Source organism: Cricetulus griseus (genome assembly GCF_003668045.3).
Source record: "Cricetulus griseus strain 17A/GY chromosome 1 unlocalized genomic scaffold, alternate assembly CriGri-PICRH-1.0 chr1_0, whole genome shotgun sequence".
NCBI lineage: Eukaryota > Metazoa > Chordata > Mammalia > Rodentia > Cricetidae > Cricetulus > Cricetulus griseus.
In genome coordinates this window covers 273,725,177-273,748,481 of record NW_023276806.1, presented here as the reverse complement: position 1 = coordinate 273,748,481, position 23,305 = coordinate 273,725,177, and the positions used below count along the sequence as shown (strand labels likewise).

The 23,305-nt window shown below is 42.8% G+C and overlaps 1 protein-coding gene across 2 annotated transcripts in view; it reads right to left on the bottom strand.

The window, feature by feature from the left end:
* Mypn (myopalladin) overlaps window positions 1-23,305 on the bottom strand; it is a 72,551-nt gene that overhangs the window by 23,333 nt on the left and 25,913 nt on the right. The window contains exons 4-9 of one of the 2 annotated variants that reach the window (XM_035451068.1): window positions 22,334-22,430; window positions 21,040-21,111; window positions 11,791-11,932; window positions 9,442-9,465; window positions 7,352-7,468; window positions 5,162-5,534 (exon numbers count right to left, since the gene is read on the bottom strand). In XM_035451068.1, coding sequence (XP_035306959.1) covers window positions 5,162-5,534; window positions 7,352-7,468; window positions 9,442-9,465; window positions 11,791-11,932; window positions 21,040-21,111; window positions 22,334-22,430 — 825 coding nt within the window. The remainder of the gene's footprint in view (window positions 1-5,161; window positions 5,535-7,351; window positions 7,469-9,441; window positions 9,466-11,790; window positions 11,933-21,039; window positions 21,112-22,333; window positions 22,431-23,305) is intronic. The other variant, XM_035451069.1, reaches the window with a different exon arrangement.

The window sequence follows — 23,305 nt, the reverse complement described above, 5'->3', positions numbered from 1 at the left end:
TTTCTCTTCTGTTTGTTTTTGTTCTTTTGAGACATACTCTCCCTATATAGCCCTGGCTGGTCTGAACTCATTTATGTAGACCAAGCTAGCCTTGAACATCTAGAAATTCACTCCTCTGCCCTCAAGCACTGAGATTAAAGATATGTGCCACTCTACTTGGATTTTTCATTTCTTCACCATTGAAAGATTAAGCAATTAAGAAGCAAAAAATAAGGCTGGAAAGATGGTTCAGGCTGCCAGGCCTGATGGCCTTCATTTGATACTTGGGATCCATGTGTCTGAAGAAGACCAGACTCCCAGAAGCTGCCCCTGATCTCCACAGGCTTGCCATGGTACATGCATGCTCACACTTATATACACAAATATATAATATATATATATATATATATATATATATATATATCAAATAGGTATAAATTAAGAAGCATAAGTATCTTTGTAGCATTTTCCTCAGCAAAGAATATAAAATAAACATCTACTGATGTTGGCTTTTTCATGATATGAAAAGGCAAAATCTTGACATTCTAATTTTTGAGACAGGGTCTCCTATGTGCCTCCAGCTAACCTGGAACTCTCAATCCCCCTGCCTCAGTCCCCTGAGTGCTAAGATTACAAATGTACTGTGCATCATATCCTGTGGATTTTGAATTTTTGAGATTAAAGTATTAGACAGTCAAAATACAAGCCTGGGTATCAAGTTTGAAGATGGCTTTAGCAACAATATTGGATACTGTGTGCCAGCACCAACTCTCCCTGGCTCTGAAGGGCAGCTGTTAGGAACCCAGTCCCAACGACCCACTCAATGGCCATCTCTCAGCGGCTTAAATTCATGTGGGAGAAGTTGGCAAATGCTAACTCTGCTGGCTCTCTCGCCTTTATCAGTTGTTAAATGTTTCCCCAGCTGATCAGGACAACTAAGTCTGAGCAGATGTACACAGCTTTACCAGTCCTCCTGGCGGAGGCTGCTCATTTCTGTTACCTGGAGACTGTAAAACAAATCTGGCTGACTGAGGCACTGATACTCAGAGAGCTAATTGGACTAGGAAGGAGACTAAACACAATGACTTTTAAATGTAGGTCAGGGGTTCTTCAGTGTTAGCCAGCCTCAGAATCTGATTAAAATACAAACTTCCACGTTACCCAGAGTTTCTGATTCCATCGGTCAGAGTCCACCTACCATACTCAAGGTAACTCTCCTATGCATGCCACTGCATGAAAGATGTATTTGTCTGGGGTCTGGAGATATAGAATGCTTGTCTAGCATTCAGGAAGTCCCCAGCACCCATAAAAACTGGGTGGTGGTGTGCACACCTGTGATCCCAGCAGGAAGGAAGTAGGAGGCATAAGGACCAGAAGACGGTCATCCTGTGCTACATAGTAAATTTAAGGCCAACCTTGGCTACATAAGACCCTGTCTCAAAATAATATAAACAAAAAGACACATTGTCCCCCCAAACATAGGCTTTCTAGTTTAGCCTCTCTTTTGTCTGACAGTTGGCTCATTTTTAAATGCTTATTTTTTTTTTCCTGAACACAGAGGGGTCAAGGGTAGGAAGAGTGACAACTCAGGTTATGTCTCTAAGGTCAGTGGCTTCCAAACTGGCTGCGTATTAAAAATAATCCGTGGAGACTCTGATTCAGTCAAGTCAAAGGGCACTGATAGATTTTTTTTTTTTTTAATTCAGAAGCACTGCTTCAGCCCACTTGGTATCCCAGCTGCAAATTTCAAAGGAGGCTTTTTCTTGGCTCTCACTCAGTAGACAGTGCTGAAAAGTGACAGCCTTCCTTTCTGTAGCAATTTAAAGAGCAACATTATTTCTTTTTCCCACAGGAACAGCTAACTGAAGGAATAAGAAATAAACAAAATCACCTGCATCCGTCAGAGTGTGCCTACATTTTAATGCACAGCCGATGCAGTGAAAACCAAGCAGGTTAAAACCAGTATGAGAAATCCCAGCAGAGAAATGATAACTGAGGCCTTGATCTTTGGATTATACTTGTTGACCTTTATACAGTGTATATACTGTATCGAAAATGCCACACCAATACCTTGTAACTGTACAATTATTATGTGTCAAAAAGAAGAAAGAAAAAAAAAGAAAAGAAACAGTAGGAGGCTGGAGAGTTGGCTCAGAGGTTAAGAGCACTGGCTGTTCTGGAGGTTTAATTCCCAGCACCCACATAGTGGCTTTCAACCGTCTGTAACTCCAGTTCCAGGGTATTCAACACCCTCTTCTGGCCTCTGTGCACACTGTCCATACATTAGTACTCATACATACGGACAGGCAAAATACATACATAAAATTAAACCTTTTTTAAAGCTAGTAAGGAAAGGTTATAGGTTTGTGGGTTCACGGATGGTGCGTATGAATGTGCATATACATGTATATTAATAGCTATACTAATGTAAACATAAATAAAATTAAGAGGAAACTTAAAAAGGCAAGGAATACTAAAGAATCATATAGTGACAAGGATTGGATTTTCAGATGGTGTCACTTATTGCAAAACTATTTTTATTAATTGGAAGTCTCATATGACGGACATCACTGTCTACTTAATTCTTTGCTTAGGAGGGAACTGATTTTCTTTTCATTAGGTTTAGTTTCTTTGAGACAGGGTCTCATGGAGTCCAGCCTGGCCCTGAACTTGTTATGTAACTGAGGATACCTTGACCTTCTGATCCTCCTGCCTCTACCTCCCATGTGCTATGATCATAGGTGTCTGCTACTGAGCCTGGCTAAGAACATGCTTTGTGTTTTGCTTGGGTTCCATTTTTTTCATGGTTTCAATGTATGTAACTATAGACTACACTTCCTAGTCTCCTTTGCAGCTAGCATACCTTAAAAGAGGCTTCTAACGTCAAGACTGTGACTCCTGCCCATGTGCTCTTCCTGCTCTTGAAATGATCGTGCAACGGCTACACCACAAGGCATCTTGGCCATGAGAGGTTCCAGCAAGGAAGCAAATGCTGGTGATGGCAGAATAGACAGAGGAGACTAGATCCTAACGTCAGAACAGCCACACATGCTTTCCTTTATGTGAGAAAAAATAAATAAAATTTTAGGTGTTTAACCTCTGTTACTCTAGGTTTTCGGTAATGATAGACTCCACATAATCTTAAATGACCCACCCTGACACAGTCAGATGAGAAAACCCTACAAAGAGAAGACAGATCCTAAAGGAGTTGTTTGGTTTATCCATCCTCAAATTCCCTTCTCTGAGAACCATACTCAATCAAAAAACAGAAGACAGAGTTGAAAACCAGAGTTCCAAGTGAGACTGCTATGTGGGTGCCTCTATATGCCCCTTCCCACATATAAAAAATGCAATTTTGTTTGTTTGTTTGCTTGCTTTGAGACAGGGTTTCCCTGTGTAACCGTCCTGGCTGTCCTGGATCTTGCTTTGTAGACCAGACTGGCCTCAAACTTAACAGAGATCCACTTGCCTCTGCCTCCTGAATGCTGGGGTTAAAGGCATGCACTAATGTAATATTTTTTTAAAGTTTTAAAAAAATAAGAGAGACATTTGACATCAACCTCTGGCCTCTTGTGATTTGAATAGGTATGGCACCATAGACTCACATGTTTGATTGCTTGGCCTATAGGGAGTGGCACTATTAGGAGGTCTGATGGAGTAGGTGTAGCCTTGTTGGAGGAAGTGTGTCGCTGTGCGGGCAGGCTTTGAGGTCTCAGAAGCTCAACCCTGCCTAGTTGTTCACTGTCTTTTCCTGCTGCTTGGTCATCCTGATCAAGATGTAGAAGTCTCAGGTCCTTCTCCAGCACTGTGTCTGCTTGTGTGCCGCCATGCCTCTCACCATGATGACAGCGGACTAAACCTCTGAAACTGTAATCCAGCCCCAATTAAATGTTTTCCTTTATAAGAGTTGCCATGGTCATGGTGTCTCTTCACAGCAATAGGAACTCTAACTAAGACACCTCTATATACATGCACATGCTCGTGAGTGCACACACACACACACACACACACACACACACACACACAGGTGTGTGAACAAAGAGGAAAGACCTGAACACTTCTTTTTGTTTGTTTGTTTTTTGTTTTTTGGTTTTTTTGTTTTGTTTTGTTTTTCGAGACAGGGTTTCTCTCTGTAGCTTTGGAGCCTATCCTAGCACTCACTCTGGAGACCAGGCTGGCCTCGAACTAACAGAGATCTGCCTGCCTCTGCCTCTGCTGGGATTAAAGGTGTGCGCCACCAACGCCCAGTTGACCTGAACACTTCTTGCATCCTGTCATAGTCATATTCATATCATGCTGTTTTCACTGTGTACTCAGCATTAGCCAAGAGTTGTCCACATGTACTGAAGAGTGTTTCTAATGACCACACAATCTCAAGTTGATGCAGAGACACACAAGGACAAAAGAGCGGACTGTCGAGATTATCAGGTACAAGAAAGAGCGCTATTCTGGGAAGAGCCCGGAAATGCTTTGCCTGGAGAACTCTAACATTAGACAGGCATTTTCCAAATTCAGGTGCCATTAGGTTCCGCGTTGCTCGGGTAGAGTGCTAATAATAAGGATGACAGTGGGAGTGCATTCATGGCGATGCAGAGATATACATTCTGCACTGCACTCAATATATCTTCTCGCTTGGAGTTATGTTTTTCAGTTTTATCTTTTGTTTGGTTTGATCTGGTCTGCTGCAAGGTCTCACGTAGCCCAGGCTAGCCTCAAACTCCATGTGATGTTGAAATTGACCTTAAATTTGAGGTCCTCTTGCTCCCACCTGCTAAGTGTTGGGGTCACAGCTGTGCCCTATTTCACCTACCGCAGTGCTGGGGATCGAACCCTGGACCTCCCGCATCCTAGACAAGCATTCTAATAACTGAGCTACGTCCCCAGCCCAACTCTATTACTAACATTTTTCAATTTAATTTTTTTTTCCTGTGTGTGTGTGTGTGAGCGCACAAGTGCTCAGACGTGCACGCGTGTGCCTGTGTATGTGTACAGCGTGTATGTGGAGGCCAGAGGATGCTTTTTCTTCTACTACATGGGTCCCAGGGATTGAACCTGGATTTTCAGGCTTGTGCGGCAAGCGTCCAACTGAGCCATCCTGCCAGCCCCCATCTCTATAATTTTTAAGGTCGGGCTCATAGGAAGCTCACAGGCACTCACAGTTATTCATCCTATTTTTACTTACAGTTTGGGTTTGGCCAGGACAGGAGGGGGCTCTTTGACGGGTGAGGAAGGCTCTGGGGTTCTGGCTTCCTGTCCGTTGAACCTCTCAGGGAAGGAATCAGGCCTAGTCTGGCTGGTGTTGGCCACACCACACCCAGAGGATGCGTCACTCTCTTTGTCATCTTCGGGCAGGTTGAAGTGCACCCGTAGCCCAATCCTGGAGCTGGAGCGGGGCTCATTATGGTTGACCAGGACCCCTTCGAGTTTGGGCTTAGGGGGCTGTTCCTCAGGACGAGGCTCTGGGTTGGGTGGGGAGGGCTGCTGCTCAGCCACAGCCAGGTTGGTGGCTGAGTTGGCTGAGTGAAGAGTCCCATTATTGCTGATGTCTTCATTTCCTGAAAGGACAATGACAGAACTTGAGCTAGAGGCCACCAACAGGACTGAGCTGGCACTGTCACCTTGAGTGGGGGTATGCACACAGGCACGAAGACATCAGTTCATGGAAATGCACACACAGGAAGATGCTTGCCAAAAAACAGGCCAAATCCAGAGCATTCAAGAATGGTGAGGGTGTGGGAAAACTGAATTGAACATCGGAGTACACCGTTGTGCGTGTATCGGTGCGCAATACATGCTTAGCTTATTTGGGGACGTGGGCTTGATTCCCTGAATCCTGACCTCTGGGATCTAAGAGCTCTGTATTTTGTTTTGCTTTGCTTTGTTTCAAGACAGAGTTTCACTGTGTAGCCCTGGCTGTCCTAGAACTCACTCTGTAGTCCAGGCTGACCTTGAACTCACAGAGCTTTGCCTGCCTCTGCCTCCTGAGTGCTGGGATGAAAGGTATGTGCCATGTGCCACCACACCTGGCTATGTTCTATGTGTCTTACGTGTGTGTGTGTGTGTGTGTGTGTGTGTGTGTGTGTGTGTGTGTGTGTGTGTGTTTCTGGAAGCCAAAGGACAGCTTCAGCTATTTATGGCTATGAGTTCCAGAGATCTCTTTCACCCCAATGCAGCCATTATAAGCATAGGCTACCATGCCTAACTTTTGAATGTAGACTCAGGGCACTGAACTCAGGTACTCAAGTTTGTGAAGCAAGCACTTCACCTACTGGATTATCTTCCAGCCTTTTAAAAGAAGTACTCTTAAGAACTTGGGAAGTTTATATAAAGCCAGGGAACTGCTTTCTGGGAAGTATGAAGTGACAACAGAGCCACCGAGGAGGCTGTGGCTTTAAGTGTAATAAGAATTTGAAAACTGGATATTGTCCATAAACTGTTTTTGGTGATAGGGTCTCATGTATCCTAGGCCTTGAACTCGCTCAGTTGCCAATGACCTTGAACCCCTGATCCTCCTGCCTTCACGTTCCCAGTGTTGGGATTACAGGCATGAACATTATGCCTGCTTTACGCAATGCTAGAGAAGGAATCCGGGCTTCATGCATGCTAGGCAAGCACTCTATCAATTGAACTATAAATCACCAGCCACAAGAACATTTTCTTCTTTTTTTCTTACTGTTGTTATTTTTCTTTTCTTTTCTTTTCCTATTTTTTATTTGAGTTTTTTGAGGCAGGATTTTTCTGTGGCTTTGGAGGCTGTCCTGAACCTCGCTCTTGTAGACCAGGTTGGTCTCAAACTCACAAGAGATCTGCCTGCCTCTGCCTCCTGAGGGCTGGGATTAAAGGCATGCGCCACCAACGCTCAGCTAAAGACACTATTTTATGTGTGAGTACTTTGCTTGTATGTATATATGTGTGTGTACCACCTATCTCCTGGAGGCCAGAAGAAGGTGCTGGATAGATACTGTACCTGGAGTTACAGATGGTTGTGAGGCTGCCCTCTGAGTGTTGGCTATTGGACCTGGGTCCTCAGGAAGACAAGCCAGTGCTCTTAACCACTAAGTCATTTCTCCATGCCCTATTTTAAATCTTTTTTTTTTCAAGTCAGTCTTGCACATTATTGCCTCTCTACATCAGACCTTGACCACTTACACAGCGGGTAATTTAAATCTTTATGATTCATATGTAAATAAGGAAGAAAAGATGACTCTGGGCTGGGTGTGGCGGTGAATACCTTTAGTCTCAGCCAGCCTGGACTATAAACTACAGAGTGAATTCCAGGACGGAAAGCTATACAAAGAAACCCTGTCTCAAAAAAAGAAAGAAAAAAAAAAGACTCTGAAGTTTACACGTACAGTCTAACCACTGTGCTTACCTCTCACATCCAACTGTGCGATACTGGACACTGTGCCATATTTGTTGCTTGCAGTGCAGGTGAAGCATCCAGAATCTTCCGAAAACACCTCAGCAATGACTAAAGTGCAGATCTCCTCTGTATGCCAGTAAGACAGAAAAGTGAATGACTTAGTCATGGAGACAGAATTGTGAGACTAAATGACATCAAATGATGATTCTGTAAATGACATAAGGAGCTAACTAGTTCTTTGAAAACAGCTTTACCAGATAACTATTTGATCAAATTGTTCGTTAGGAGGCTGAACGAGTCCAGAAACATAAACCAATCGCTCACACTGACAGGCTGAGTACTGATGAAAAGGTTTTGTGATAATGTGTTGCATATAACACTAGGGGGGCCCTCTAACAGTTGAGCTACATCCCCCAAAGGGGCATTGCAGGCTTGCCTCAAACTCCTGATTCCTTATTCTCTTCAGCATTTGCCAACTAGGGTGAACCAAGACCAGTAGTTACACATAATGAACATTCTGTTTCTATGTCACCAATCCAGATGACAAAAAGTGAACTAACAATAAATGTCAAAAGTCGCAAAAACAAACGGGGGGGGGGTAGTCAAAAGGAAAGGAAGTGTGTGTGAAACAGAGAAACTAATAAAATAGTTTCCCAAATCGCAGTCTCATTATTTTCATGGGGAAATTTCACAGTGAGACGATTTTAAACAAAAGCCACGGTTTCAAATTGGGCAGAAGGGCTGGGGCGGTGGTTTTATCTTAGTGGGAGAGTTAATGCTTAACATGTGTGAGGTCCTGGGTTTGATCTCCAGCAGCACAAGGAACTGGACAATCAATGAATGCTTTAATTAAGAGTGATTAGCTGATAGAGAAATAAGAATTCCCTTTGTAATACATAGTCATTCCCATGGAGTAGCCTGATCCATAACATGAAGTCTTGAGAGTGACTATACAGGTAATTCTCAGATATGACTAAATTAATACAGTTAGATAGTCTATTGAAATGAAATTACTAAAGCAGTTGCATTAGGGGAAGCGTGGCATCTCAGTACTTCTTAATGACTGAGTTTAAGTCAACTAGGGCCCTCTAGAACAGTGGTTCTCAACCTACAGGTTGCAATTTGGGGGTCAAATGACCCTTTTACAGGGGTCACCTAAGACCATTGGAAAACACAGATATTTACATTATGATTCATAACAGTAACAAAATTATAGTTATGAAGTAGCAACGGAGATAATTTTATGGTTGGGAGTCACCACAACATGAGAAACTGTATTAAAGGCTCACAGCATTAGGGAGGTTGATAACCACTGCTCTAGAAGAACTTCCCAGAAGGCCCTGGTGGACAACACTGGTTAGTCCTTACGAGGAAGAACCCTTGTCTTTATTATATGTCCCATGGTGTGCAATATGGATGCAATATGTGCAATGTGGATGTTCTGCTCTTACTTCTGGAACACCTTTGCCTCAGAAGAGAACTGCAATGAAATTGCAAACAATCTCCTCACCCAGAGGGCTCTGGTTTGAAAGTGACTTGCATCGTCTACAGGCAAATGAGAGTTTCATGGCTCTCGCTTCTATGTCAGTATTCTCCAAAACGAAATCAAGAAACAGCACACACACTGTATTTGATCTCTATACATTTCTGGGTCTGGTGCAGAAATTTTGACTAGTTGTGGGGCTTAAATCCATGGCTTTGAGTGTTTTCAATTATTGATATTCCCAGACTCTCACCCATTAAGTTTGGTACACAAAGGCTATGGGGTTGGATTTGGCATCAAAGAAATTGCAAAATCAGTTTTGAGGAGGGCATGAGATAAGTGGGAGTAACTGTCGGAGGAAAAATATTCCCAGGAAAATGTAAAAAATATTAACTAAATTCATATCATGTATTAAATTGATATGCAAATTTGCACAAACCTCTTCCTCTCCCCTTCAACAATAACAGCTAGAGTTCATTTGGATCTTTCTGGAATTTTTCATTTTCACCCTTTCTTGACTATTTTAACAATTTTAGAATAGTTACAGCATATATCCACGTAGGTGTATCTCAAACCACTCATCACAGGTTAAAAACTTAGTTGAGACGATCTTTACCTGGCTCTGCCATGGATCGAGGTTCTAAAGGAAGAAAAGACAAAAGGTTGTGAGTGGCTACTCTACTGAGAAGATGCATTTCTATCAGAAGCTCCCTGGAGAGTCTCATCGTCTTGCTCACTTGCCGGTGGAGTGGTCAGGACAATCTGTCAAGGTTAAGTAATGACCCAAGTACCAGTGACCTCAATAAGGTGTGGTGGTGATACCTTGTTTGTACAAATAAAGCGTGCAGTTTGCCACTAGCTAACAGACAGGAAGTGAGATGGCTGGGCAGAGAAAGGATATAGGTGGGAGGAAACAGGGAAATTGAGTAGGTCACGTGACTGTGACTTGCTCCTTCATCTCTCTGATCTTTCAGCTTTTACCCCTATATCTGACTCCAGGCTTTTATTATTAAGACCAATTAGAACTCGAGTTACAATGAGGTCACAGAGGGGCAGCTGGAGAGCACATCTGGGGTCACAGTGACTACAAGCTTCAGGCACCCAGGCAAGGCAGGGTGCCAAAGGAAGGTGGGATTCAGAAAAACTAGTATCTATCTATCTATCTATCTATCTATCTATCTATCTATCTATCTATCTATCTAATCTATGTATCTATTTATTGTCTATGCATCTATGTATCTATGTATCTGTCTATGAATCTTTTTGCCTATCATCTATTAATCATCTATCTGTGTATCTATGCATCTATCATCTATGTATGTAGGTATGTATCTATTAATCATCTATCTATATATGTATCTATGCATCTATCTATCATCTATGTATGTATGTATGTATGTATGTATGTATCTGTCTGTCTGTCTGTCTGTCTGTCTGTTTGTCTGTCTATCATGGACAAGTCACAGCTCTCATGTGGAGGTCAGAGGACAATTTGCAGGAATCAGTTCTTTCCTTCCATCCTGTGGTTCCTGGGATCAAATTCAGGTCTTAAGGTTTGAAGGTAGGAGTCTTTACCTGCTGAGCCATCTCACTAGCCCATGCCTTGCCATTTGAGAAATATTTCTTAGCTCTGGGCTCTGAAGTGCCAATAAAGTGTAGCTTCTTCCTTCTATAAAATTTGTAATAAGAGCCTCAGAACATGCAAAAGATTCCTTGAAGGCCAGGCATTGGTGGCGCATGCCTTTAATCCCAGCACTCAGGAGGCAGAGGCAGACCGATCTCTGTGAGTTCAAAACCAGTCTGATCTACAAGAGCTAGTTCCAGAACAACCTCCAAAGCCACAGAGAAACCCTGTCTGGAAAAACAAACAAACAAACAAACAAACAAAAAGATTCCTTGAAGGCTGGTTCATTATCTTAAAATTGTTTGGTTTTCCTCAAAGTGCCTACCACAAAATACAGGTGTTCCTTCCACCCATGTATCCAGTCATAGACATTCAATGAATGCTGTACATCTATGTAGAAGCCTAGCACTTCTTCACAATGCACAGAACTACTGAAGTGCTTTTCTTTTCTCAGTTATTCTGAGTTATCATTGTTGCTACCCCCATGCACGTGGAAGTCAGAGGAAAAATCTTCAGGAGTCAGTTCATGTCCTCCACTATATGGGTCTAGGGATTGAAGCCAAGTTGTCAGGCTGAAGGCAGGCACCTTGACTCACTGAGCCATCCCACTGGCCCATGACTTACACTAGTTTTAAAGGTAACAAAACTTGTATATAGCTTAGTGGTAGAGCTCTTGCCTGGCATGCAGAAGGTCCTGGGTTCAATCCTTAGTACCTCAAGAAAGAAAACTTTATAAATATGGCTGACAAAATGACTCAGTGGGTAAAAGCTCTTGTCACCATGGCTGATGACCTGAGTTCACTCTACGGGACACACACGGAGGACTACTCCTGCAAGTTGTCCTCTGACTTCACAAGTGTCCTGTAAGACAGGGTTTCCCTGTGGCTTTGGAGGCTGTCCTAGAACTAGCTCTTGTAGACCAGGATGGTCTTGAACTCACAGAGATCTGCCTGCCTCTTCCTCCCAAGTGCTGGGATTAAAGGCATGCGCCGCCACTGCCCAGCTTTACAATTTATTCTTAGGAGATGATTGTCAAAGTGATTTTTATGTTACTTTAAAAAAAATTAAACGATCTTTATGTGTATGGGTGTTTTTGCCTGTAGGCATGTCTGTGCACAATGTGTTTGCAGTGCCCACAGAGACCAGAAGAGGGCGAAAGATGCCCTCTGGGAAGGGAGTGGGAGGAGCAGCAGCCAGCGCATTTAACTGCTTAGACATTTCTCCAGCCCCTTTATGTTAGCTATCTACTAGCTATTCAATTCATTGTTTAAAAGCGCAAAAACAAACTTACATAAAACTCTTGTTTAAAAATGTAAGACTATCAGAGAAGCAACCACTTACTCTTCTGTAGGATCCTGAAGTCCGGAGAGTCTTCTATTAAGGTCCCTTCTCTGTACCACTCGACTTTCGGGGATGGGGCTCCTTTTACCCGGCACTCGAAGACAACCAGCTGGCCCTCTGAGGCTGACAGGTTCTGTAGCATCTGGGACGACAGAGGAGTGTGTTATCACCTACTCGCTTGTAGACTGTATCCCACTGCTGGATTTTAGGGACTCCATCTCCACCCCTGGCTTCTTTCCAGATCTACGTCTCCGGCAGCTGAGGAGACACTGAGTCCAGTTTGGAAATAGCACCATCCAACCGTTGTGGGACTCTTTCTTCATTTACCTACACGTAAGTGCTAATCAAATTTATTAAGCATTAGGTCAAATATTTTGAGTAAAGGAGATTTTTTTTTTTGTAATTTCTGTTTTCATTTGTTGGTTCTCTTTTTCTTTTGTGTTCACTCTTATGATTTGTTTTGTTTGTTTGTTTGTTTGTTTTGTTTTTGTTTTTTTTTTACAATTTGTGTCTAAACAAAGCTTACGATATTTCATGCACATTGCCCCGACACATTTATAACCTTTGCCTAGTGATGTGGACTGCATGGGCCTCCCCGCCCCCCAACAGCTATGAGTAATGCCTAACACAAAAGTGATAAACCTATTTAAAAATATTACAGAGTAGGGTGGTTTTGGTCAACTGCAGTTTTCAAGCACCAGTTTTGTAGATGACAAGATCTTATCCCAGTGTCAAAAAGTAGAACCCTGGCCTGAATGAGTTGACTTTTAATTTAGAGGTGTCTGTGAATTGGCTTTATGACTGCCAGGGGGCACTGTAGTTCAACATCAATATTTTGTTCTTTATGTGATGTCAACTTTGTTTGCTGAAATCATCCATGACCTGAATAACACAGAGTGGTTTATGAATTAATAAAAGTGTTATCGAACTGAAAAAATCTAATTATCCCTCATTTCCCCAACACATCTTATAATGACAAGATAGAACGAAGGCAGCATCAATGTGTGATATGCTGTGTCCTCTCCCTGACCTCCGAGAAAACTCTGTGCTAAAATGTCAACTTAGGTGCTTATTGAGAACTGTAGTGACTGTCAAACATCTCTCTGGAATTAATATGTAATGGAGTTTTCATTACTTCTGAGGTAAACAAGTTAGAAAAATCAACTCAAACAGACTCCAAGAAAAAATGGTGGTGGAGAAAAAAAAAAAAAAGCCAGACGTGGTGGCACAAGCCTTTAATCCCAGCAATCAGGAGGCAGAGGCAGGTGGATCACTATGAGTTCCAGGCCAGCTAGTACTGTTACACAGAGAAATCCTGTCCGGAGAAACAAACAAAAAAGGCTGTGGCAGAAGGGATTGTGTAAATGATATATGGCAGGCTTATAAAATGGATATATGGAGAATGAAGTCACTCTATATGTTCTAACATCACATGTGGCTCCATTTACTTGCTAACTTAGTTCTCAGCAGGGGGGTCTGTGAAGCCCTCTTGCAGAAGGACCCTCTAGAGAGGCTGTGAGAGAAGTCCTATCTCATGATTGTAATTTCTCATTTGACAATAAAAGTAGGGACAACAAAAGTAGTTCTATTTAAGAGGTCAGCCAAGACACCCACAATGCCTCAGTGTAGAGAGTAGGCCTGCTAATGTCTCGGGTAGGAGGCAGAAGTTCATTCCCATAGGAACCAATACTCAGCAGGAAGATCCTAATGGTTGTCTTACAAGCCACTTAGTCGTTATTGTTGCAAATTGTGTTTTTCTCTTTTTCTTAAAATTTATTGCATTTTTATTTACTGTGTGTTTAGAGGCTCATGAGCATCATGGCATACATGTGGACCACTTGCAGGGGTTCACTGCTTCCTTCCACCAAGTAGGACCTGAGAATCAAACGTAGGTCATCAGGCTTGGAGACAAGTGCCTTTACCTGCTGGGGTATCCTTTCCTTTTCTTTTCTTCTCCTCTCTTCCTTCCTTTCTTCCTTCCTTCCTCCATCCCTCTCTCCCGCCCTCCCTCTTCCTTCTTTCCTTCCTTCCTTTCTTCCTTTCTTTTTTTGGTTTTTTCAAGACAGCCCTAGCTGTCCTGAAACACTCTGTTGACCAGGCTTGCCTCGCATTCATAGAGATCTGCCTGTCTCTGCCTTCCAAGTGCTGGGATTAAAGGCATGCGCCACCATGGCCTGGCCTTTATTTAATTATTTTTTATTTATTTAAGATTTATTTATTTATTATGCATAGTGTTCTGTCTGCATGTATCCCTGCAGGCCAGAAGAGGACACCAGATCTCACTACAGATGGTGTGAGCCACCATGTGGTTGCTAGGAATTGAACTCAGGACCTCTGGAAGACCAGGAAGATCAGCTAGTGTTCTTAACCACTGAGCCATCTCTCCAGCCCCCTCCTTTTTTTCTTTTAAAATCCCGCCTCCTGTATGGATGCATGATTCTCTTCCCTCTCTCTTTCCCACCATTGTTACCATCTTTCTCAACATCTTCACCAGAGCTAAGCATATAGCATTGCTATGTCCCTGAAACTTCAAAATTATAAGATAAGGCTTTGAGGTGGTGGTGGTAGGCAGAAGCAGGTGGATCTCTGTGAGTTCCTGGCCAGCCTGGTCTACAGAGAGAGTTCCAGGACAGCCAGGGCTGTTACACAGAGAAACCCTGTCTTGAAAACACACAAACAAACAAAAACCCTGAAAGATAAAGAAACCTCTCTTCTGAATGAAGGACGAAACCTCCAACAGTTCGTTACAATAAGGAAAAAGACACACACAGAGAAGGTGTGCAGACTTGGTCACATGCCTCTCACTTCACTAAAGGTGAACAGAACAAATCAACCAGTCCTCAACTGAGGAAGGCTGAGTTAATTTTTACTAGAAATTATGGATTGGAACTAAAGTCACCATGTCAAAAGTCCACAGCCTCTCAAGGTAAAACAGTGTCCAAAGAACAAATCAACCGTATTTGTCATCATACAGATCATCTTGAGTTCACTCATTACCAACCTGCTGGTCCATGGACTCCAGCCCTGGGCCCATTGTTTCTGCTCTTCCCGAAGCTTCCAGAAATAGATTTACCATGGGATAAATTCTAACACATGCTTGTTTTGTCCCCACCCTTCATCAGGTGCTACAGATGTGGGTTCCTGCTTAGAGGATCTTGGCTGGCAGACACAATGCAAGGATACCTTGTTGGTTAAAATACATTATCAGTTAGGAGCACTTGTTCTTGTAGAGGACCTGGGTTTGATTCCCAGAATCCACATGGTGACTCACAACTGTCTGTAACTCCAATTCTAGGGGATCTGATGCCCTCTTCAGGCTTCCTTGGACACAAGGCATGCATGGAACACATATACATATATGCAGACAAAACACTCATATACATAAAATAAAATATATAAATATTTTTAAAGAATAGTTCCAAGGTGGCTGGGCAGTGGTGGCGCACACCTTTAATCCCAGCACTCAGGAGGCAGAGACAGGGGGAATCTCTGTGAGTTTGAGGCCAGTCTGGTCTACAGAGTTAGTTCCAGGACAGGCTCCAAAGCTACAGAAAAACCCTGTCTTGAACCATACCCCCTCTCTCCAAAAACAAAAAACAAGAGGTTCAAGGTTCATTTTTTCATTTATCTTTTTATGTCTATATTTATCTTTATTATTGTTTTATGTTTATATTTATTTATGTTTCTGCACCTTTGGGCTTGATGCAGGTGAATGTGTACAGTGTCTTAGGCTGGAATTAGCCCAGAAAGTTTAACTGATTAGACCAATGGGAGATGGTGAAACGGCTCAGCAGGTAAAGGGGCTTGCCACCAAGCCTGAATCTGAGTTCAGTCCCAGGACCTACATGGTGGAAGGAAAACACTGACTCCCACAAGTTGTCCTATGATCTCCACACTTGGGCCGTGACACACACACACACACACACACACACACACACACACACACACACACAAATGGGGGGGGTGTAAAAAAAAAAGCTAGACAGAAGGCCCTTTGCTCCTTGGTTGTCATGGGCACCCCAGGAAAAGGTAAGTCTCTGAATTTGGTGGATTGGGAAGAGGGACCCTGAAATTTTCAGAAATCTGGATCTGGCCATTGGCCCAGTTATTTCCGGGTTTCCTGCCTCTGCTGTTATATAATGTAGTGCTCTTCAAATTCTGAAGTCCCCTGCCCCCTTACACTCTTCAAATTACTGCTGAAGCAGCCAGAGCCAGGGCTGCCGCAGCCTTGAAAGCTGGCCAGGGCAGATGCCACAGAGTGGGAGGTGACAGGAGCAAGATTCTAATTTGGTCACGTCCCTCCCTTCACACTCCAGAAGCGTGAGTGCTGTCCTCTTCCTAAGCAGAGAGAAGTGTTTCTGATGCTGCCAAGAGGAGGAAGGGTGGTCTAGCGCCAGACCCAGGATGTTTAAAAACATAAGAAGGATGGGGAGATGGCTCAACAGGGAAGGGCGCTTATTATGGAGACTGACAACCTACGTTCCATCCCTGGAGTGTACATGGTCAAGGGTCAGAACTGACTCCTGTAAGTTGCCTCTAAACTCATGCATGTATTGTACCCACCCCAACCCCAATAAACAAATAAATCTAAAAAAGTAAAAGAAACAAAACATAGAAGGTGGGCTAAGGATGTACCTCAGTTGGTAGGGAGGTTACCTAGCAGGCACAAAAGCCCTGGGTTTGAGTCCCAGCCCCACATAAACCAGTGTGGTAATGAATACCTTGTAACCCTGGCATTCAGGATGTAGAAGCAGGAGGACTGAGAGTTCAAAGTCATCCACGGCTATATAGAGAGTTCAAGGTCTGCCTTGGTTACACAACAACAACAAAAAGGGGGGCTCTGCTCTGCTGCAGCAGAGATTTACCTAGCATTCATAAGCACATACTCAATGCACAGCAAGCAAACAAAGGCCACAGGCCTCCTCTATGTGCAACTCCTCCTGAACACCATAGTCTGCTCTTAACTCTTACCATTTGTCCAGGCAAGTCTCCTTTTCACTTAAACCTTCTATAAAAGGAAGCTCATTAAAGAAGGGGGAAAAGGAGTTAAATAAAACTCTCTTTTTGAAAAACCACGGCTTGCCTTAATTGGCAAAGAAATGCTTTGTTGGGCTGTATAGAAAGTGAGTCACAAGAGCCATGCCGCCAGAAGCCCCTGAAGAGATAAACAGAGACAGAATAATCTGGACAGATATATGCAAATCACCTGCTAGCATTGCTCGGTGGCGAAATACCATCCTTGGTAACTGTGACTCAGAAATTCGCTAATGACACTGGCAGTGACTGTGACCTCAATCCTGCCCTCACTGACGGAAAGTAACGCAAGCACACTGCGGCTGATAAGTCTCTTTGGAATCTGAACCCCCCAGCCTAGCCTGGTGCCCCATGTCCCTGAACAATCCCATTTATGGAGGCAAGAGCCTACATTCAGAGGGCAGAGAAAACCTCCTCACAGTTTGTGTCTGTGTTCCAAGAACTGGTTTCCCACCAGGTGGCTAGTATTTTTTATAGATTTCACTGTATCTAATCATCAATTCATTTCCCCATGTTTATTTGTCAAAGGCAATACGTATCTGCCAACCAGAACATCTAATCAGAGAGAGTTGTTCAGAGTCACCCCAGTAAAGCAGTTAAAGTGAATGCTTTGATTGTCCTTGGAAATTAAATATAAAGAATGTTAAAGGGTCCTATCTGACTGTCTCTCTCTGTCTCCTCTTACTTTGTGCTCACTAGAGAAGTACCTAACCATTGAACTACACTCTGAACACAGACCAAAAAAAAGCTTTTCAAACTTAGTTTTTAAGAGAAGGTCTTTTTATGTAGCCCATGCTGGCCTTGAACAGCCTCTCTCTGTCTCAGCCTCCTGATTGTTAGGATTATAGGCATGCGTCAGTGTACCAGACTTTACCTTTTATCTGCATATTACACATTGCTTTCAGGGTGATTGGGAAAAACTAAAAATACAAGCAGCTTTACCTGTGATGAACCTGCAAGTCATGCGCTCTGGGTGATAGGAATCTTAGCACAGCTGAGATTTGAAATTGAGTGGTGGCAGGTACTGAGGATGGGGAGAAGGGAGACTGTTGGGACCACCAGAGTATTGGTGGATTAGCTACCTGTGACAAGAGGACAAGACAAATGCTTTATTTCTGTGTTGCTTTTACGCTCTCTCTCTATTTTTGGTTTTGAGACAGGGTTTCTTTGAAGCTTTGGAGGGTGTCTTGGAACTTGCTCAGTAGACCAGGCTGGCCTCGAACTCACAGAGATCCACCTGCCTCTGCCTCCTGAGTGCTGGGATTAAAGGTGTGAGCCATCACCACCCGGCTTACACTGTCTCTTAAGGCTAGATGGCTTAGCAGTGATAAGAGATGACAGAAATAGGTCTACTAACTGTAACACACACAACACACACACACACAACAGGCACATCAATACACACAGACACACACATACAGACACACACATACAGACACACACACACACACACACACACACAAAGACACAGTCTATCCACAATTTTTCTTCAGAGTCTTGCATCTACTAAGTCATAACATGATGTATTTTTCTACTTCCAGTCTTTTACAACAGTGTAGCTGAAATACCAGAGGCAGATTATTAAGTGAGTCTAAAAAACAGAGATACCTTTTTTTGTTTTTTTGTTTGCTGCTGTTGTTTTTTTTTGTTGTTGTTGTTTTTGTTTTTTTGAGACAAGGTTTCTCTGTGTAGCCCTAGCTATTTTGGAACTAGATCTGTACACCAGGCTGGTCTCAAACTCTCAGAGGTCTGCCTGCCTCTGCCTCCCGAGTGCTGGGATTAAAGATGTGCACCACCATCACTTGGCATAAAGACATAATCTTATTCACATAAGGAAAATGTGCTTAATCAACATGGAAATGAGTAGATAGGCATCACTCTAGACTCAGAGATAGATTTTGGAAAGCCATTTTGGAAGATTCCATCCAAATGGCCGAACTCCCCTTCCTCATCTTGAGCAGTCTGGAGATTAGGGGCTAGATAATTCTTTTCTGTAGGGTCTGGTACCCTGTTCGCTGTACTGTTCTTAACAACATCTCCAAATGCCACTAGCATAGCCCTCTCACGTGACAATCAACAGTGTTTCCAGACATTACCAATGACCCTTGGACAACAAAATCAACCACAATTAATCCATGACTCAAGCCATATTTTTTATAGAGTAAAACTCTGTTTGGTCTTACAATTTGCTATTCATACTAGGAAGACTATCACGAAAACACATTTGATCTTCATACTACCAAAACTTCTAAGGGGCTGGAGAGATGGCTCAGTGGTTAAGAGCACTGACTGCTCTTCCAGAGGTCCTGAGTTCAATTCCCAGCAACTACATGGTGGCTTACAACCATCCATTATGAGATCTGCTGCCCTCTTCTGGCCTTCAGGGATACATGAGGAAGAACAACATATACATAATAAATCTTTAAAGAAAAATTCTAGTGTGACTTATTTTTTCACCTTTGAACTCATTGTCTTGGGCAACAGTGTGTGCTGCACTTAGAAAGATTCATAGTCTTAGAAGAGGGAAACTTTGTTTCTACTTCTAATTCCACCATTAACCAGACCTTCGAGGTTGGCTGACTTTTCGTTTAATCTCTCTGACCCACCCTTGGTTTTTCTCCTTTGTAAATGAAAATCTCTAACTGAATTTTTAAGTTCAAAATACAAACGCTGTGTGATTTAGAATTTGGTGACTCTATAGTCCGCTAATAGTGAGGAACAGAAGAGTCAGCTCTTTGTCCTAATCCAGGCTTTACGTTAAATTCCCTAAGGTCATTTAGCTGTTTCCTTGAGCACCAAAGCCAGCCCCACAACCAGATCCTCCTGAAAGTCGGCATACATTTCTGGAAGAACAAGTAGCCAGGATCCTGTCACCTGATTTTCAGGAGTGACTGTTTAACAACCTTTAGAATGGCCATAAAGATCAGTGTGGTTAGCAGTGAGCAGTACATTTCCCTTATGACATTAGAAATCTGAGACCTGGGGCAGTGATGAGCCTGGAGCAAATGGCCTTCGGAGCAACATGCCTATGTTTTATTGTGACTGCTGTGCTATGTGTCATACCTATGATTCTCCATCTGTAAAAAAGACACTGAAGTGGTCAGAAGCGCAGAGAGAATGTCAAAGACTTCTAACAGAAATGGATAGAAGAGCGGGCCTAGAGCCTGACTGACAAACAACGCCTACATTTCAACAAGGAAAGATACCTCTTCCACTCCATTCCCTCTTCCTCCTGCTGAGGCTGTGATCCTGCCTCTTCCCAGTCTCCTGGGTCTTCCTTGCTCTGCCATGAGACCTGCACCCCAAATGGGAGGCATTCCCATGATGCCAATGAGTGGCCCTCCTGCTCCTTGGAATAAGGTCACCCATGGGAGGCCACATGCCCATGATGTCTGGGCCTCCAATGATGAGACCTCCTGTTCCCATTTGGCCTGACATGACTTGGCCAGGCAGATAAGAGCAGAAGAGCTCTTGATCAGTTTTGTATTTTTGTTATGTTTCCCCGGCAATTACCTGTTGAGCCTGAGTGTTTTCTAGCTGCATGACAAGGAAGACTTTTCCCTTCCTAACAGAAAGAATAGTTTTGGAAGGAAGAAGTGGGGTAAAAAGTACAGTTTGCAGCCAGGCAGTGCTGGCACACACCTTTGATCCCAGCATTCAGAAGCAGAGGCAGGCAGATCTACATGAGTTTGAAGCCAGCCTGGTCTACAGAGTGAGTTCCAGGAGCCAGGGCAACTGTTTTAGTTAAAAACAAAAAGAAAAAAAGAAGAAAAGACATCTGAGACTTGGGGGGGGGCCTCGGGGGGCGGGGGGGGGGACTGGGATATAGCTTAACTGACAGAGTGCTTGCCTAGTACACACAGGCTCAAGTTCAATTCCTAGCAATGAATAAATTGTGTGTAGCTGTATACACCTGTAATCACAGCAGTCAAGAGGTTGAGGTAAAGAGGATTAGAAGTTCAAGGTTATCTTAAATTACATAGCAAGTTCGGGGCCATCCTGGGATATATGAGATGCCACCTCATAAAGTTAAATAAAATAAATAAACCTGGGACTAGACATGATACCATAGAAACTACCAAAACACAGAAACCTTTAGTCCTGCACTGTACTCCCGAAAGACAAATCTTGAGATAAAAATCAGAGGATCTCAGGTCCTTTGTCTGGGTCCCCTGGTGTTTAAAGCCCTGGCAGAAAGAAGTCTTATTTGGTTACCTTAGTAAACACTGGAGCTGCAATGATAGGCTTTCCATCCAGTCCTTGCAAATAGTTGGTAGGACTCTGACACTGTAAGAAGGGAACCAACAATACATTCATTGTCACCAAGGTGGCTGCAGGGATAGACTGAGATAACAAATCTACAGACTTTGTTATATAAAATTAATCTCAAATCAAAAGACCAGTGTTTTCTAAATTCACGAATCACAGGCTTGAGATTGTAGATTGAACCTATTGCATTTCTTCCCAGGTCAGGATGGCTGTAAAATTACACTTCCCCCACCCCATATGGGTCCAGGTAACTAGGCCTAATCTGAAGAGGGCTCATCAAGTCCTGGGGCTACACAAATCACTGTTTAAAGACCAATGGATTTGGACTCAAAGTTGACCCCCCACAATACTGAAGAGGTTAGATAAGTAATCCTCAATATTTTTTTTAAGTTGTAGATCAATATATCAAAATATATTTATTCAGATTATCATTGACATGCAGCAAATACATTTAGAAAGTATAATTTCATGTTTTAAAGTACATGCATCCATGAATATTTTTATGTATGAGTAGAAAATGCCTGGAAGTCTCTCCTAGCAATTATTATTATTGACAGGATATTCATCTGAGGATAGGGTTGTAGAGATACAAGCTTGAATAAAGTTGATGTTTTTTTTTAAGATCTTATTTTAGTTTTAATTATATGTATAGGTATGTATCTCCATTTGTGCATATACCTTCAGGTGCCCATGGATCCCAGAAGAGGCAGCTGGATCCCCAGGAACTGGAATTATGGTTGGTTGTGAGCTGAGCAAAGTAGGTACTGGGAACTGAATTTGGGTACTCTTCAAGGGCAATACTCCCTCCTAACCACTGAGCCATCTCTTCAGCTATGATTAAAGTTTTTACTTAATATACATTGAGTGTTTTATAATAAACATTGTCATCAACTTGAAAGATGTGAGTCATTACTATTTTTTGAAAAAAAAAAGAATTACTGCTTGCCTTGGAAGTAGAATTATTCCAAGTTCTATGAAATAAAGTTAAGATGTACACCCATTGGTTCACAAAATATCATCACTTTTTATAAAACAGTAGTGCCAGAGACTAACTGTCCAGTGGCTCTTATCCTATTATGTTTTCCCAAGGAGGAGACTAGGTTCCCAAAGCCATCGGAAGCAATTTCATGCAGTAGAAGGACAAATCAATTATCTTAACAATAGATTACAACAGAGGAGCATGACCTTGCCACACCATGCAAGGCAGTCAGGGTCACTTGTTCAGCTTAGATTTGCCTACCTGCTGGATAGTGGACACTTGGGGCTGGCCTTGGGCTACTGGAGGAATGGCTGCAGAGGTAGTGGGAGGAGATGACAACTCATTTGGCTTCTGGATTCTGAGGAATTATTAAAATACAGATTATAAAACAAAATTATAACTGCTTGTGGAAGTCAGCAAAACCAGTAATGTCAGCATTGCTTGCTGTTGGAAATAGCTAGTCTTTGACAGTGTTCTTTAAGTATTCACCAATGTTTCATTGCTACACATTCTGTTGGGCAATACACACATGAATACGACATTCTTAGCCTTGGATTCTTGGTTGGGGTACAGCCAGTGAGTCAGAGGTATCAACAATGACCTGAGATTCACAAGTGATGGGCACAGCACAGGCTGGAGATAATTTTTAAAGCTCTATTTTGCTGCCACTATCTCTATTGGATTTCTCATTTCTTTTTTTCTTTTCTTCTTTCCCTTCTTCCCCCCTCCTCTCTTTATTTTTTCTGTTTCTTTTTTGAGACAAGGTTTCACCCTGTAGGCAAGGCTAGCCTTGAAGCTACAGTGATCCAATTGCCTCTGCTTCTCTCAAGTGCTGAGATTAAAAGTCTGAACCACTAAATTTGGCTCTCGCTCTTTCTACTGGCGTTGAACTGGCTATGTAGCTGAGGGGGACTTTGAACCTCTGATCCTTTTGCCTTCTGAGTGCTCAGATATTGGTGTGAGCCACTGTACCTGTCTTATGTGGGATCAAGTCCAGGGCTTTCTGCTCACTTGGCAAGTGTTCCACCAACTGAGCTTCATACCCCAGCTCCTCCTCTTTCCATTTTGAGCAAGGAAAAAAAAAAAGAGGCTAGGCTTTATAAATCTTTACTTCTGGGATTTTGCCCTGGCATACAGTAGAAATATCCTGAAGTCGACAAGCTCTTCAAATTTATACAACTTTACTTAAAGAGATTTGAACTGAGAAGTACTCTTGAGAGGGATGCAGAAGGA